The sequence below is a fragment of the Nomascus leucogenys genome, chromosome 6 (assembly GCF_006542625.1).
Source record: "Nomascus leucogenys isolate Asia chromosome 6, Asia_NLE_v1, whole genome shotgun sequence".
Taxonomy (NCBI): Eukaryota; Metazoa; Chordata; class Mammalia; order Primates; family Hylobatidae; genus Nomascus; species Nomascus leucogenys.
Window position 1 is genome coordinate 93,448,946 of NC_044386.1, and position 18,148 is coordinate 93,467,093.

Below are 18,148 nucleotides of genomic sequence, written 5' to 3' on the forward strand. Positions count from 1 at the left end.
CAAGTGTCACACAGCTTTCCTTCACTCGAATTCATTCTTGACTAGAGCCTGTATGCCTCTTCCGGGGACATTTAAGCTCTTAAAGGATTTCTTACAATCTTTACTAAATACATTAAGAAGAATGCTAACCAGTGCCCTTCTGTGTACTGGGACATATACTCATGTGATTAAAACAGGTAACATGAACTCTGACTTTACAATGTATTGTAGATATAAATGCTCTAAGCTAGAAAAGGTTTTCCACATCCACAGTCAATGATGGGAGCCTTTCATTCCTCAGAAATAATCCCTTTTTAGGTCATCAAGAAAGGGTACAACTGCTGCAGCTCATGATGCAATATCTTCAGGAGCCCAGAACACATACAAATCCTAAGGGAACTACCATAGTACAGCGCTCATTCTTGGCACCAGAACACATGAAACACTCTATCCTGTACACACCTGCCAGAGCAGGCCGCTTTCCTCTTCCCTGAGATTTAAAAAGCTCCCCAAAATGTTACTATTCCCATCCCCAATACACAGAAAATAGGAGAAAGGCTGTTTCCAGTTCTCAGCCTTTAAACAACTCTAAAGGTCAGTACTCACAGTGGCATATTACAAAGTAATAAACAGTGCGCACTTGAGGGCAAGCCACATATTGAGCTAATGAAGAGCTCACTGTGATTAGGATTCGATCAAATGTAATAGCAGAATATAAGCAAATTTTATCTGAATTCTGTAATGAATATACATGCTGCAATAACATTAAAAAAGCATGGCAGCCTGTTCCAAACCAGTAAGAATCGTTTTGTGCAAATAGTGGGTCTTTGTGTGTTTGAATTCCCACCTAAGGGCAAACTCGATATGCATGCTAATGACCTACAATTATCAAATTAAAAACAAAAATGCTAAAGGATGCCAGAGTGAACATCAGGGAAAGACCAACTCTCCCTTAACTTTTTACAAATAAATTTAAACAGTAAATTAGAAACACAAATAAATGTGAGTGGCTCTAACATTCAAATGGAGTAAATGAATTGTGTAGGAGATTAACCCCATCACTTTTTGTTGTTGTTTTTAAATTTCTTGACCAGCTCTTAGATGATGATGATGTTTGTCTCCCTGTTCTCGGCTGCCCGGTAAAAGAATGGCACGCAGGGTTTGCTAGGCAAGCGTGGGTGCTCCTGGGTGTCCTGCATTACAGGAAGCAGCTGCACGATCTGCTGTGCAGTGGGGTTGTCATGGGGAGAACCCTCCCTGGCCGCTCCTGGTGCAGGCTCCACGCTGTTGTCCAGGCTCACCTCATAAAAATCTTTGGAGAGAAGGAGGCAGGGGTCTGAGCACAATGCAAACCTCCCCTGCTTCTGCCTGCCCACCCCGCCTGAGGGCTCTACTCACCATCCTGCTCACCGGCAGCCCCAAGTTCCTGGGGGGCTGGGGCCCCTGGAGCGGGCTCATCAGCAGGGTTCTGGGCAGCGGTGAGGAATTTGCCATGACCCTCGTGGTTGCCCACAAGGGGCAACACCAGCTCTTGCAGCTCCAGCAGCTTCACCTGAAGGGAGGGGTGCTCAGCTCCCACCCTGGAGCCTGCACCAGCACCCATGCCGACCCCCACCCCCGCAGAGAGGTTGCACGCCCTACCTTGATCTCCTCCTTGTTCCGGGCCAGCCTGATGACATCCTCCATCTGCTGGTGCCGCGTGTTTGGCACTGCCCCCTGGCTTTCATATACGGTGAAGGACTCTCCTGCGAGAGGACAAGGCTCAGACACTAGGGTCCCTCCGATGACCCTGCAGCTCCCCGTGCCCGTGCCCTGGCCTCCCACTCACTCATGCCATCTGTCGCTCCAGAGGGCTGGATGACTTCAAGCTCTAGTTTCTCCACCTGCTCCTTCCCGTCCGCCTTCTCCTTCAGGAGGTCCATAAAGCTGCTCTGGAGCCAAAATAATGGGGTCACATCTTGGGAGTGACCTGTTCTGCCCCGCCCCCACTTTTCTAGGCCCATGCCAGGACTCACTCACTTTCACCTTCTCCATGGCCTCCTTCAGGGCCCGGTAGCTCTCCCCACACACAAACTCATCCCCAGTCCTCCCTGGGGCCGGGGCCTCTGCCTCTGGCTCCTTCCAGGCCAAGGCCACCAGATGAGCCAGGTGCAGGCAGCACAGCCTTCGCACCTTCCACTGCCCACATAGCCGTGCCTGCTCCTCCTGGGAACTGGCTCCAGCGGAGTTGAAAAATGCCACTTGAAGGCAAGAGGTGAGTATTCTTGTAGGGGCATAGACAGAACAAATGACGCAGGGAGGTGAAGCACAGCCCCTTCCCTTGGGGCCTCAGAGAGTGCACCTGTTGGTCACAGGTGACAAGGTGTCTGACCACTGGCTCCCAGAAGGGGTGAGGGGCCAGAGAAATCAGAAGGCAGGAAAACCAAGAGCATAAGGGGGTCTGGGAGGGACCACAGAGGAAGGTGGCAAAGTGGGGCAGGGAAAGTCAGGCTCACTGTGGCCTCCCGGCTCTCCAGGTCCTCCGGGATGTTTGGCGTGGGCCGAGGCGCCTCCTCCTCCTCACTGCCCAGATGTTCTCCATCTCCTGTAGGGAGGTGGCCAGAAGGGTCCTCAGACAACCCAACAAAGTTGGTACTGTGGGCCCACCTCTGTCCCCACCCTCACTGTGTAACCCTGAGCCAGACCCTCCCCAAAGGGGAATGAGCTGCTGTTATTTTTCCTTTTAAGAACCAAGATTTTGCTATATTGCCCAGGCACAGTCCCACTACCAGTCGGTGCGGGAGTCCTGACCTGCTCCCTTTCTGATCTGGGCCAGTTCATTCATCCTTAGGCAACCTGGTGGCCCCCTGCTCCCAGGAGGTCACCATATTGATGCCGAACTTAGTGCAGACACCCGGTTGGCATAACTACCAGCTGTTCTAAAGGTCTCTTCCAACCCTTCAATCCTATGCTGCTAACAGTCCCCCATTCCTGCTGGGGCTCTCTCCTCTTCCTCTGAGTGGTCTCCTGTACCTTCTCCAGGGAGAGCCATGAGGCTCAACTGGGTCTCCAGCAGTTGGTTCCGCTGGCTGGCAGCTTCTAGGTGCTCCTAAGGGGACAGGAAGCAGAGTGAGAAGCCACAGAGGTTGCCAGGTCATCCCCCTCGGGGCCCCGTCCTCAGCAACTCCGTCCCCTGGGTCTCCTGCAACTTTTGGTGGGCCATCTCAGCCACCGCTTTGCCCCAAGCTTCCTGCTGCTGCAGCTGGTCCACAAGCTGGGTCTGCAGCAGTAACTGCCTGTGCAGCGCCTCCTTCTCAGAGGTCAGCTGCTGATAGGTGGCCATGTACTGCTGCAGGCGACCCAGGTACTAGTCTCGCTGCTGCTGCAGACTCTGAGACTCTTGGCTCTTCAGCTCCACCTGCAGGAAGACCCTGGGCATGAGGGCACATGGTGGCTGGCTTCCAGATTCTGGGACCATTAATAGGGTAGCAAGGGCACTGTGGGGCTCTGTCACCTGCCCAGGACCCTGGTCCCTTGCTCCAGGCCTAAGAGGCTTCCTCCCTTGCCTAGAACCCCATACCTCCTTCCCCAGCCTCAAATCTCATGTCCTTCTTCCCACCATTTAAACTGTAGGCCACAGACTGGTGGAAAAGCAGAGGGAGCCAACCACCATCTGCTAAGTGTGCTACATGCCTAATGCTTTCCATGTATTCTCTCATTCAATCCTCAGCGCCTCTGCAAGGAAAATGCTAACTTTCTTTTGAAGTTACAGAAACAGAGACTAAAAGATGAACAGTAGTTGAACAGTGACCAGCGGAACCCAGGCCAGAATCTAGTTTGAATCTAAGGAGGCTTTTTTGTTTTTAGACAATGTCACTCTGTGGCCCAGGCTGGAGTGCAGTGGTGCAATCTCAGCTCACTGCAACCTCCACCACCTGGGCTCAAGCGATTCTCATGCCTCAGCCTCCTGAGTAGCTGGGATTACAGGCATGCGCCACCATGCCTGGCTAATTTTTTGTTGTTGTAATTTTAGTAGAGGTGAGGTTTCACTATGTTGGCCAGGCTGGTCTCAAACTCCTGACCTCAAGGGATTCTCCTGCCTCAGCCTCCCAAAGTGCTGGGATTACAGGTGCGAGCCACCATGCCCAGATAAGGAGCCTGTTGTACCACTGTCTCTTCCCCTATGATTGGGGGGCTCCGTGCCTCTAGCTGGGATGATGATGTCCAGATCTGAGAGGAGCCCAGGGCTACCCACCTCTAAAAGTCAGAGGGCAGGAAGCAAGAAACATTCATAGGGCTGCCCTGGAGGGTGCTGGGGTCACCTGCCCCCCAGCTAGAGCTGCCTTTGGCCCGGCACCTCCCCTCCCCAGAGGCTGGTGCCCGCCTCCCAGCCCTTCTTGAATGGGGTGGGGGTTACCATCTCCTTCACCTCGTCTAGCTTCTCCTGCAGCTCCATTACTCCCTGCTCCAAATGCACTGCGCTCTTGTTCTCGTTGTTCTGCACAGACAGAAGTAATCAGTGGCGACCCACTGCAGCTGGAGACACCAGAACTGGGTGTCTGCCTCCCATGTCACTGGGAAGGGTGGAGACAGGTTAGAAAAATCATCCCTTCTCCCCCATAGCTATCAGAGCAGGGCCTGATGAGCTGTAGCTCACAGGTGCCTTTAGAAGTACCATTTCATGTGAGGGCTACACTGCCCCATTTTACAGGTGGGGAAACAAAGGCCTGGAGGGACAGGGATGAGGGCAGGCTCCCCAGGTGGGGCAACCCACCAGATCCTCGAAGCCGCGCTGTGGCTCGGCCAGCTGCTTGTCGAGCTTGTGGTTCTGGGAGAGCGCGAGTCTCTCCTCCCACTTTCGCAGCCTCTCCTCCTGCTTCTGTAGCCTCTCGTCCTTCTCCCACAGCCTCTCTTCCTGGACCCACAGCCTTTCCTCCTCCTTTTGCAGCCTCTCCTCCTCCTTTCGCAGCCTTTCCTCCTCCTTTCGCAGCCTCTGCTCCTGCTTTCGCAGCCTCTTGCCCTGCTCCCGTAGCATTTCCTTTTGTTGACACAGTCTCTCCTGCTCCCGCGCCCTCTGCTCCTCCTGCTCTTGGAGCCTCTGCTCCTGCTCCTGGAGCCTCTGCTTTTGTTCCTTGCTCAGGAGACTCAAGGCCTGATTGTTTTTCACCTGGGATTGGAGCTTTCCCTCCAGTACCTCCACCTCCTTCCTCAGCTGTTTGGCCTCATCCTGTAGCTGCTCCACCACAGAGGTCACTGCTGGGGGCGCCAGGGATGGGGGCTCAGCTGAGAAACGAAGCAGACAACAAGGGCCTCTGGATTCCCCACCCCCCCTACCCACCCACCCCTCAAAAAAACAACCCTCCTCTTGATGCACAGCTCCTCTCAGGGTTCCCAACCTTGGCCTCACTGCTAATGATGCGTCGCACCCGATGGTAGCCAATTTCCAAGCCACTTTCACATAGAGAGCACTGTGGGTGGCTGACAATGGGCACTCCTTCCTCTTTGCTGATGGGGACCCTGAGGCTTATGGAGATGACAAAACTTGCCATCTCCTGGCACAGACCTCTTTCCCTCTGCCTCAAAGCCCTTCCATCCACTCACCTCCCTGGAGCATTCTAAGCCACCCCCACAGACCTCTGATGCCAGTCCTGCTCTCAGGTCACACCAGCCCCATCTTACCCATCCGGTTTTGGAGTCCGGACAAGCTCCTCTCCAGCTCCTGTATCCGATGTATGTCGCGCTTCTTCTCCTCCTTCAATAGGAGAGTCTGCCCAAAGCACAGGGGAAAGGGCCCTGGAGAGAGGGGCTGGTGGCTGGACAGGCTACCATCTCCCTCTCTGCCCCCATCTCCACAAAGCCCAGACCCATGACCACCTCTGGCTGTACTATTCCCATTTTACAGATGCCCAGAAAGATCCAGTGACCTATCTAAGGTTGGGGGCTTGAAGGGTCAGGTCTCACCTCCACCGAGATTTTTCTCATCCTCTCCTGCCACCGGGCCCTCTCTGCTTTTATACAATGTGCATACTCCTCTCTTTGTAGATGGACTTGTTTAAGTGACTCTGTCACCTGCAAGAAATGGGCACAGAAGTTAGGAAGGGCTGTCACTGGTCCTCACCTGCTCCTGGCCACCTGGGGTCATCTTCCTTCCACATCCCTCCCTCTGCAAAGCCTCACCTGTGTTACATGGGCGTTCAGCAGCGCCCGCTCCTTTAGGGTCTGCTGTAACCGCCGCTGGAGGATCGCTTCACTGCAGCTCAAGGACTGGATGGTGAAGAGTGAGAAGTTTCGATCTGGGGAGCCCAGGCAGTGCCCCTTAAAAGGGCTAGGGCTAGGCTCAATATACAACTCGGTTAGTAAAGATCAAGGCATTTCCAAGCCCGTGGCCTGGTTATTAAAAGAACTCAGTAAAGTTGGAAGGGACAGGGAGAGATCGAATTTACAGCTGGCTAACAGAGGCCCAGAGAGATCAGATAATATTGCTATTGTTATTGCTGTTATTACTACCACTGTTTGCACCGTTATGGAGTGCTTCACCAGGTTCCATGCTAGCAATCCCATTTAATCCTCACAACCACCATATGAGAGTTACTAGGATTACCTCTATTCTGTAGATGAAAAACATCGAGTGTTCGAGGTTAAGTGCTTGCCTAAGATCACTTAGACAGAGCTGGGATTTGAACACCCAGGTCTATCCTATTCTCTAAGCCCATTTTTCTTGCTGGGGGTGGGGGCACAGATAGGAAGGGGGAAATTAATCTTTTGTTTGCTTTTTGAAAGGATGATACATTCATATAGTCCCAAACTCAGAAGGTATAGAAGGGAGGTGTCTCCCAGGCACCCTGTTACTCTCTCCTGAGTTTTTTATGAATGCTTGCAGACATGTTTTTGTATATTATCATAGTACACACACACACCTTTCCTCTCTCTACAGAAACGGTAACATACTAAAAGTACTCTTCTGTACCTTCACAGAACAACTACCCAATACCCCACCTAGGACTTGGCCAAGGCCACAGCCAGGAAAGGGCAGGGCAGGCACTTGGCCTCTGAGCTCTGCATCCAGTGCTCACTCCCCACAGTGCCCCCCAACTCACCCACAGCAGCTGACTCAGCCCCAGGCTGCCTCTAACAACCATACACAAAAGTAGTGAGAAATGAGCATGCTGCCTTCTGGGCATGACACTCCATCCTGCAGAAGGGAACTTTAGGCTCACTCCTCCATCTGGGAAGCCAGGCTGCCAGGGGATGGGGCAGCTGGTTGGACTCACCCTGTCCTCTTCCCGCTGCTGTGTAGACACAGCACAGAGAGCCCGCTCCAATTCTTGAATACGCTGTAAGGAGTATTGCAGGCGGCCAGCCAGATCCTTGGACTCTTCTGTAATGAGAGAGGTTGAGATGGGGCCCAAAAGACTCCCCCTAAAGACCTGTCAAAGTGCCAGGTTGAAGGATGATGGGATGCCCAGATTCCCACCTTCGAAGTGTCGGGCAGCACGTTTAGTATGGTAAAGGGCGGTCTTCAAGTCTTCCTTTTCCAACGTGAGGATGTTGATTGCCTGGAATTGAACGTTTGGGAGAAAAGCCAAGAAGTGCTGAAAGAGAAGGAAAGAAACATTCTCCAGAGGACAGGAGAAAGACCCCACCCGCCACTCACCTCTAACTGCTCCGTTTGTGCTTTGTGTATTTCATTGTTTGCTTTCTTTGCCTATAGGAAGAGGAAGACAGAGCTCTTACCACAGGGAGGCAGAGATGGCACAGCAAGAGACATGCCCCCAGAATGCCACCAATGCCCCAGGACAGGCCCACCCATGGGACCAGGTTATCAGGGACCCTGTGGGGATGGGGTGGAATCTGAGGGGTGAGCCTTCTTCCCCAGGCTGGGAGTGGGCAAGATGAGACTGGCGCCTCTACAGCTGAGTGCCCCCCAAACCCAGCAGTCATGTTGTGAGCAAACAAAGAAATCACGTTACTTCTTCCAGCTGATGTTCCGGTTGTTCCTTCTGCTGTTTCTGTGGGGAGAGTCAAATTCAGGTGACTGAGAGTGGCCCCCTCAGCTCTATTCCCCTGACCAGGAAGCGGTAGGCAGGGGCCAGCAATGGATTTTAAAGGCAACATTCTCAGACCCAATGGCAACACGAACTGGTCAGCTCTCCTCAAGCTCCCAAGGACAGAGGAATTGCGTCTTTGTTGGTTTTTGCCCACAGCCACAGAACTCAAAGTCTGAATCTGGATTCTCTTGAAAAGACAGTAACATAAACCTCTAGAGAGGGAGTCTCAGGAAGACCCACCCTTCTGCCAGCTTGTGATTTAGAAAGGTGCCTTCATTCAACAAACATTTACTGAGCACATACGGGCCAGGTATGGTTCTTCACAGCAGATATAGGATGGAAAAGGACAGACAGGAGCCCTTGGCCCTGAGCTTTCCATTCTAGGGGCCTTTAAATCTCAGACTCTCAGAGCTAACAGAGACCTTTGATGCTCTACCTCCTCCAGAAACACGAGCCCAAGGAGGACAGGTGGCTTGTCCAGACTCAAAGCAAATTAGGGACTGAGTCAGAGCAGAAATACAGGGCCCCTGACAACCAGTCAGGCTAGCACTTCCCTGAGAGGTGACAACCCCAGGGCGTGTGTGGCAAGGACTGGAGCAGGGGTGTCTGGAGAAGAGAGAGTCGGCAAAGAGGGCAGCAACAGAAGAGCCATGCTGCATGCTCTGTGCTCTGGGGTCCCTCCAGATGAGGCCTGGGTGCTCCAGCTCCCCATTTGCCCTTGGCACCAGGGGCCTCCAGCCCCTTTCTTCAGGGCCCCAAGGGGAAACTAAAGCCCAGGATTGGCAGCGTGGAATCAGGGGACCCCACTGGACTCTTATCAATGATTCTATGTTTTCATTGAGTTGATTGATTGTCATGGAGCTTGACTGCAGGGCTGTTGCTAGTTCTTGGTACTGGATCTGAGGCACATGCAGAGAGGAGGAGTTGGAAGAGGATTGTGGGGAGAGGTAGAGAGAACAATCATTAGGGCTGGGGTGTGTGTGGGCTGTCTCAGCTGGCAGAGGGTCACCCAGCCCCCACTGTGAGAGGAGGTTGGAAGGCTGGCCTGCAGAGTCACTGCACCTCAGCCCAGGACCTCTTACTTCCAGATCTTTCAGGGTAACAGATGATGCAGGAGTAATAAAAATGAGAAATTTTAAAAAAAAACTTACATGGGAAACAGTTATGTATACAGAGAAAGTATAAAAACAGCAAGGAGCCGGGCACAGTGGTTCACACACGTAATCCCAGCAGTTCGGGAGGCTGAGGCTAGTGGATCACTTAAGGTCAGGAGTTCAAGACCAGCCTGGCCAACATGGTGAAACCTAACCTCTACTAAAAATACAAAGATTAGCCAGGCGTGGTGGCAGGTGCCTGTAATCCCAGCTACTCAGGAGGCTAAGGCAAGAGAATCGCTTGAACCCGGGAGGCAGAAGTTGTAGTGAGCTGAGATCGCACCACTCAACTCCAGTCTGGGAGACAGAGTGAGACTCTGTCTCAAAAAAAAAAGGGCCCAAATCCCACATGCCTGCTGTGTACATTATTCCCAAATTACTTTTAAACTTTAAGGTCTCACCATTTCCAAGATGATAAAAGATGCAGGGAAGGAAAAAACCCAATCAATCAAGCGGGTGAAGAAGCAGAAACAGGCTGAAGGTTAATGGCAGCAACATAAAACAAGGCAGAGGCCAAGTATCCCCCAAACCAGAGAAGCCTCAGGGCCATGCACAGCTGCAGACAGCAAGCCAGAGAGGGGTCTTGGCACTGCCTCACCTTCCACTTGTCCAATGGGGGAGTGCTACCCCATTGGAGTGGTTAAGGTTGGACACCAGCACCTTCAGAATGTCCTGAATCTACAGGAGGTGACAAGGGAAAAACAAGGACAGGGGGTGAAAGACAGAAGTGGCTTAGAGAGAAGCAAGAAAGTCAGGGTAGGAGGAAGATGTGGGTTCAGGAAAAGGGAACGCTGAAGAAGAGCAGAGGAGATTAAAACCATGGCCTGTGCCATTCTTCCAAATGGCCACCTGCTGCCTTTCCAGGGACAGGAACAAATAGATAGAAAAGTCCCCTGAGTGATGCAGTCACAGAGTGGAGTCAGCTGACCAATGCAGCTCTTAATACGCCCACTGGACCCCTCTCCTCAGGCCCAGGACATGGGTGATGAATCTGGTAGAGCGCCAGACCTCCACCTCCATTAAAAAAACAGACTCCTGGGTAAGAGTTCACTTGAACTAAGGGGGCTCCAGCTAAAAAACAAGTTTGAAAGACACTGATCTTATCCAGTATCATCTTATAGAGGAGGAAACTGAGGCTCAGCAGAAGTGATTTTTCTGTGGTCACCCAGCAAGCTGGTGGCAAGTTAGACCTTCTCTTGCTCCTAGTGCCTGGGGCTCTCCTCACCACACCCTGGGCCCCCTTCAGTGACTCCTAAAAGGACAGCCTTATGGCAAGCGGCTGTACTCATTAGCCTAGCTTCCCCTTGAGAGTGGGGATCAGGAAAATCAAACAGCAATGACCATTTCCTGGGTATCTGGAATCTCATTTAAACTTCACAAATGGGAGTCAAACAATACTACCCTTATTTTACAGATGTGAAAAGAGAGGCCCAAAGAGCTCAAGCAACTTGCCATAAATCAGATCCCTAGAAGATGGAGAAGCAGGATTCAAACCCAGAATTCTTAACCAGTACCCAGCAATCTCAACAATCACCCTCTACTGCCCCTTGGGCCCCCTGTCACCAGGAGCCAGGCCAGCCAAGACTCACATCCCCAGGTGAGTGGCAACCACTAGAAGTGGTTGTCTCAGGGCTACTGCCAGTTTTTTTCTTTTTTGTCTTCGCTCCTGCTGGAACAGCAGGGCTGTTCCTCTGCTGATATTCTTTTAGCTGTGGGAAAGAAGAGCAGTAATACTCATGAGAACTACCGGCCCCTACAGCCACACCCTCCTTACAGTTTTTGCAAAATACTCTTATACACCAACTGATTTAATGCCACCAACAACTGTACAAGGTGTTGTCACAATCACCTAGTGATTGAGCGGGATGGATATTATGGCTAAAAAAAAAAGTCGGGGGGGAATAATGGAACTTAAACTCAGTTTTCTGACTCCAAGCTCTGGGGTTTTGCCATGAATCAGCATCTGCCAGGGACCAAAACCAGAGGCAGAGGTAGAAAACTAAACATTACATAGGCAGGAACTACACGCTGTATGGTTTAGAGTCACACATCCTCACATGTCTGTTAGTGGGAAGAAGTGCACCAGTATCTCTCAAACTTTTATATCAATGTGTCCTCATGGCAGAAGGCAGCTTTTTTGTTAAATCTGGGAATTTATCAGAAAGAGGACAACCCAAGTCTCTTTTCAGAGAGAAGTCTGGTATACTCTTAGAAACCTACATGAGGGTCATCCCTAAGTACATTAATGTTTTTTCTCTCTCAAGAGAATCAAGGGAAACTGATGCTTCAGAAAGATCTCCCACATTTATCCTGTGGCACTCAATGTACCCCAAGTTGAGATGATATGAGGAAGATTCAAGCTGTCAAGTTCAGTTTCCCAAGATCTATTCCACAGAAGATGAGCAAATCTCACTTCAGAGACCACTGACTGAAGGGCAGTCTGGTCCCAGAACCGTGGAGAATTAGAATATGAGGTGGAGAACTCAGAAAAAAATGTTAAAGTCTCTCTGGAGAGTAGAAGCCTGGGAGAAAACCAAACCAAACCCATTCTCCCATCACCACCCAGAGATACTGTCAATGTTTTGAGCTCACAGGGGAAGTGGAGGCTTTTCACACTGTCCATGTCTATGTGAAGGGAGTAAGGCAGCCTGAAACCTCTTGCTCTAGGTCCCATAGTCCCCATTTCCCTTCTAGCTGGAAATTTGTGCTGTGACCAGAGGAACCAGAAATGGGGTGAGAATGCTTAGGGGACTGGGTTGTAAAATCAAAGGCCGGTCTTGCAGCAGTAATGACAGTTCCTAGGGGGATTGTGACATCACTACATTCCACTCCTCCTGGGGGTGGGGGGAACCACACCAGTGCAATGGCTGAGTTGCCAATCCACGATGGGGGAGGGGGGCGTAGGGCGGGACCCAGGTCCTTGGAGATGCCAGTCCAGAGAGCCCAGGGAGGTCGGGCTTGGGTCAGCAGGAGGGGAGAGCAGAGTCTGCTCAGGGAACCCCGGGAGTCACCAGCCCAAAGTCACCCAGGGATGACTGGCAATGCTGGGGAGTTGGGGCTGGGGGCCCAGGTCCTTGGAGAGGTGAGCCCAAAGAACTCAGGGAGGTTGGGCTTGAGGTGGCAGGACGTGAGGGCTGAATAAGGAGCAGGGAGCCCCAGCAGTCACCCACCCAAAGTCACCGCAGGGTGACTGGCGAGGGCAGAGGCTGGGCTGCTTGCTGAAGGGGCGGGGCTGACTGAGGAGACTTTGGTTGGGGGAGCCCAGAGGCACCGGGGTGGGGGGGCGAGCCCGGTGTGCCTCAGGAGTGATATGGACTCTGGGAGTGGTCTTGTCATCAGAGGGAATCTCTGGCTAGGTTGGGGGGGCCATGACCTTTTTCTTGGCTTTTTACCTTTTTCTTGGCTGCTGCCAATTTTTTCTGTCGAGTTTCTTCTAACATCATGGGGTGGGGAGGGAGGTAGGGTTGGGGCCACATCAGCGAACACCTCCAGTCACCTACCAGGCGGCTGTGTGACTGAGCCAGGAGGCGTAACCAGGGCCACACTAGAATGCAGAATAGGGGTGTGGCCTTAATGCTCCAATCCCATTGGTCAATGAGAAAGATGAAAGGGAAAAGAGGCGTGGCCAGGCAGCAGTGTGTCCAGAGGAACCTGTGACATCACAAGGAATGCTGCCCATGCAACTGCTGTCCCCGCCCACTTGGGGAGAGGGGTGGGGCCTGCCTAATCCGGGAGAGGGGAGGGCCGGCTTTTGCTTTAAAATGTTAAAAATAAACTTTAAAATATATATGTGTTTATACCTTATATATATGTGTGTCAGTATGTGTGTATCCACATGTTCCTCCAGAGCTGTCTTCATTATCCAGCTTCTATGCATGTTCTATGATTTTGGCCTACATTTTTCATCTTCAGATGGAGTATAAGAATTACCAGTATTACCCCAGTTAAGACACAAATCCTATAAAAATGGAAAATCCATAGCATGTTTGATGATTAATGAATGAAGTGGACTATATTATCCAACATTCCAATAAGGTAAAATAATCACAGTGATTTCTCTGTTTTGGAAAAAAACATTTCCCTTATTCTCCTACATTATTAAGATTTTTAAAAAAACAAGAAACATGTCTAATATCTTTAAAAACACAAAGCTTTTGGGCCAGGTGTGGTGGCTCACACCTGTAATCCCAGCACTTTGGGAGGCCTAGGTGGGTGGATCACCTTAGGTCAGAAGTTCAAGACCAGCCTGGCCAACATGGTGAAACCCCGTCTCTACTCGAAATACAAAAACTAGCCAGGTGTGGTGGTGGGTACCTGTAATCCCAGCTACTCGGGAGGCTGAGGCAGGAGAATCACTTGAACCCAGGAGGCGGAAGTTGCAGTGAGCCAAGGTCACGCCACTGCACTCCAGCCTGGGTGACAGACTGAGACTCCATCTCAAAAAAAAAAAAAAATAAAAATAAATAAAAACACAAAGCTTTCCATTTAATAAGCACTCAAAGCTCTTTACTGGTTTAAAGCATATGCAAGGCCTATTTTTCTAGAATCACCTGGTCTCTCTAAGCCTTGCAAATGAAACTGAATTTCTCACTTGATACTTGGCTATGACTTGCAATCATGAAAACCAAGAATTGTGTTATGTCACTGTGTATTGCCTGTTACCTGAATTCCACACTAGGCTGGGATCAAGGGTTCAATCTTTCATGATTTGCTCCATAACCTGTGAGCTTCTTTTCCCACACCAAACTAAGCTTTGTTCTAGAGTTCTACAATTTACAGTTAGTAGACAAGAGTGGTTCTCAAAAATGTAGTCTCTGGACTAGCAGCACCAGCAGAACCTGAGAACTTTTTATAAGTGCAAATTATCAGGCCCCACCCTGACCTGGTGACTCAGAAACTCTGGAGTAGGGCTCAGCAATCTGTGCTGCAGTGATCCCTCCAGGTGTTCAAGAACCTCCGGCATACAGCAGGTAGAAAAACGTGTTTCCTTCTGTAGGTCCAAAGCCAGGGATGCCATGTGTTCTGTCTTGATATGAAACAATGGAATGCAATTAAAAGACATAAATCTCCTTCCTACTCCCACCCTCCACCCAATTGTTTTATTTTTATGAGTTAAATAAGAAAACAAATGGCAATCAGAGATCCAGCCTAAAAAGTATATTTACAAGTGTCAGTTCTCATCCAGTCTGATCTCATACAATACCATTTACACCCTCTTACCTCTCAAGTTTTTTAAAAAGTGTCTTCACAATGTCAGTCTCAGGCACACTAGCTGTTCTATAATAAAACAGTAAGTAGATCAGAATGTCCAAACTTACTAGAGAAGAAAAGTGGAATCACTGGCTGTATTTTCAAATTGCATTCAACAGGAAATGTAAGTTTTGAATTCTTTTCACCTTCACACTTCCAAGTTAATAGCATTAAATCAGAATACACCATTCTTCCAAAGCCTCTAGCCAGGCAAAGTTTTACTGTATTACTTCTTGCTTTCAATGGATATAAAGCACAGTCCTGGTAGGCACATTTTGTATGCCTGCAAAGATGCAGAACTAAACAGTTCCATCTATTCAATATTAAAACAAAAGTCCTGCAAACCTCGGATGGTGAGTGTAATACTTCAGCACTAGCAGCAAAGCCTCAAATATAAAAAGATACCAAGATCACCACTAGCAAACAAAATGAGCTCTCGGCCCGGAGCAGTAGTTCATGCCTGTAAGCCCAACACTTTGGCAAGCCAAGGTGGGAGGATCACTTTAAGTCAGGAGTTCAAGACCAGCCTGGGCAGCATAGTGAATTCGCATCTCTACAAAAAATTTTAAAAATTAGCTGGGCGTGGTGGCACACACCTGTAGTCCTAGCTACTTGGGAGGCTGAGGTACGAAAATCGCTTCAGCTCAGAGTATGAGGCTGTGGTAGCTATGATCAAGCCACTGCACTCCAGCCTGGGTGACAGAGCAAGATCTAGATAATTACAGTCTGTCCTGCTCCTGTTTATGTTAAAATGCTTTCAATCAGCAGGATAAAAATTAAGTGAAACGTGACTTGGGAGCTTGGCCAGAAAATAGGCAATGGAGAAACAGGCACTTCCCACAAGAATAAAAATGGCCAATAAGCATATAAAAAAGATTCAAGGCCAGGGCCGTGGCTCACGCCTGTAATCCCAGCACTTTAGGAGGCCGAGGCGGGTGGATCACCTGAGGTCAGGAGTTTGAGATGGGCCTGACCAACATGGTGAAATCCCATCTCTACTAAAAAATACAAAAATTAGCCAGGCATGGTGGTGGGCACCCGTAATCCCAGCTACTCGGGAAGCTGAGGCAGGAGAATCACTTGAACCCGGGAGGCAGAAGTTGCAGTTATCTGAGATTGCACTGTTGCACACCCGCCTGGGCCATATAGCAAGACTCCAACTCAAAAAAAAAAAAAAAAAGTTTCAAAAGCACTAGAAACCAAAGAAATGTAATGAAAACAATGAGATTTTCTCCTTAAATATCAGCAAAGGACAAATAGAGGGGGACACTGGAGCTCTGCCCCTGTTGGGAGTATAAACTGAACCAATTTTTCTGCAGGATAATTTGAAAATTTCTATTAAAAATCTTAAAACTATTTTATGTTATTTTCCTCCAGAAATTCTACTTCTATGAATTCAGCCCCAAAATGCTTGCTTGCGTCCATTAAAATATATATATAAGAAAATGTACTTCTGGGGTGGCAATGATTAACTGAATATACATCGAGCTTTTAAAAAGATGATGCCAAGGATATATTTACTGCCATAGAAATATGCCCAAAGCATAGTGACAAAAGACTATATATTACGATTCTATTTTTAAAATGTTCATATGCATAAAAAAGTATAAAAAGCAACAAACCAGAATGCTTTCAGTGGCAAAATTAAAGACTTTTCTTCATATTTTATCTTCCAAGTTATTACAAAAAGAATGCTATAATCAGGGAGAAGTATTATTTTCATTTATTTACATATAAATTTCTTTTCTTTTCCTTATTTTTTCTCATGTATGTATCACATGTACCCTAGAGAGCTTGAATCCCTACCTCTTGAGGTAAATCAGACCATTTCTGTCTCTATCAACTTGCCTTTTTGGACATTTCAAATCAATGGAATTATACAATATGTGGTCTCGTGTCTGGCTTTTTTACTTAGCTAATGTTTTGAGGTTGGTCTGTGACATATAACAGGTTTTGGTAGTTTGCTCCTTTCATTACTAAATAGAAGTCCATTGATGGATATATACCACATTTTGTCAGCAGAGAACATTTAAACTTTGATTTCAACTTCCTATGGTCTAAATGAAATGCTTGGAACACAGGACTTACAGCGAAAGCTGCTGTGCATGTCAAAATAACTACTTACAGAACCAGCTTTGTCATCAGGAGCCTGAACTGCTGCAGAAATTTTTACCATTTTGCAACTTCCTTTTTACAAGCAACTTTGTGCTACTACATACACATCAGGACTTCTGAAGCATCTGATACATCCATCTATAAGTATGAGCACGTGTCTGAGTGGACAAGTAAAACCATCTATGCTACACTGCATATTTTTCCTCCCCCAGACTGGACCAGGGAATCTCTCAACTTTCTAGAGTATCCTCTCTCCATTGACAAAGCTGAACAGTATTAAAGATCCTGCTGCCTTTGTTAGGCAGATGTGGAAGGGAGGCCCAAGAGCAAGGGTGGAGAGGAAAAAGAGAGGGGAGCTTGTGGAACAGGAAGTCCCCCGGGGTCTGCGCATGGCTCCCAGCTGTTGAGGATGTTGTGGATGGGGAAGTGCTGATGGTGTCCCGGACAAGCCTAGCACCTCCATTGGGCCCAGAAGGTCTTGACTTTGGACCCTTACCCATGTTCCAGAAGTGTTTACAAGCTGTTTTGCTTTTGTTATTTCCTAAATAATCATTACTTGGTAGTTAGTTATTAATCTTTCTTTGGGAGGGAGACAGAGCTTTAAAGCTGAAGAACATAATTTTCATTAAAATATCAAAAATGGAAACAAGTTACTTTGTAAACAATTTGCTATACAAACCAAAGGCAGCTGTTGAGGATCTCAATAAAATGTTAAATGCATTTGCTGCTGTTAGAAGAAATACAGAAAAAAAATGTAAAGAAAAAAATGCATTTGCTGGCAGTGGTACCATTAGCCCAAGGTTGGGTTGCCGTGTCATCATACTGTGGTGGGGGGTACGTGTGGTGTATATGTGTGAAACTTTTCATCTCAGGATGGATCATAATGTGAGCTGCAGTTTTCCTTCCAAATAGGGTTACAAAGTAGTAAAACATGGGCTTGGAAGTGACAGACCTGAGTGAATCAGCCAAGCTTAAAGAAAAACCCAATAAAATTAACTTTTAATAATCCTGAGGTTGGTTTTTGAAACAACAGATACAATGAGTTACTCTAAGCCATCTGGTTATGATTTTGAATCAGTAATACATTACTGTCTCGACCCTTTTTTTTTCTTATGGAAACAGAGGTTTCACCCAGAAAACCCCCAAAACAGTGACTTTTTTTTTTTTTTTTAAGACAGGGTGTCACTCTGTCGCCCAGGCTGCAGTGGCGTGGTGGATCTCAGCTCACTGCAGCCTCGACCTCCCACCTCAGTCTCCCAAGTAGCTGGGACCACAGGCACCACCGTGCCTGGCTAATTATTGTATTTTTTGTACAGATGGAGTTTTGCCATGTTGCCCAGGGTGGTCTCAAACTTCTAGGCTCAAGCCGTTCACCCACTTCAGCCTCCCAAAGTGCTGTGTCTACAGGTGCGAGCCACTGTGCCCAACCTGCAGTGACTTTTTAAAATATAAGTTCAAGCATCTCTTCTTAACCTTTAATTGGAGGTATCTCTTCTCTCATTCTCCTCATCTTTGGTGTTCCCCCAGAGTTCGCTGCTGTCTGGATGTACAACATATATTTCAAAGTCAAGGCTGGGCTGGGTGCAGTGGCTCACACCTATAATCACAGCACTTTGGGAGTCC

At 48.8% G+C, this 18,148-nt stretch overlaps 1 protein-coding gene across 1 annotated transcript; it reads right to left on the reverse strand.

The window, feature by feature from the left end:
• Positions 1-951: 951 nt before the first annotated feature.
• Positions 952-12,636, reverse strand: LOC100594253 (golgin subfamily A member 6C). The gene is made up of 18 exons (XM_030813830.1): positions 12,553-12,636; positions 10,750-10,869; positions 8,819-8,905; positions 7,929-7,967; positions 7,613-7,663; positions 7,433-7,514; positions 7,230-7,336; positions 6,136-6,222; positions 5,920-6,027; positions 5,638-5,725; positions 4,733-5,241; positions 4,388-4,456; positions 2,992-3,067; positions 2,475-2,563; positions 1,808-1,910; positions 1,621-1,724; positions 1,378-1,531; positions 952-1,291 (listed from the first exon to the last, which is right to left on the reverse strand). Exons 1-18 carry the CDS (start codon positions 12,634-12,636, stop codon positions 1,077-1,079), a joined length of 2,172 nt encoding a protein of 723 aa, XP_030669690.1. The 3' UTR covers positions 952-1,076.
• Between the last annotated feature and the right edge of the window lie 5,512 nt (positions 12,637-18,148).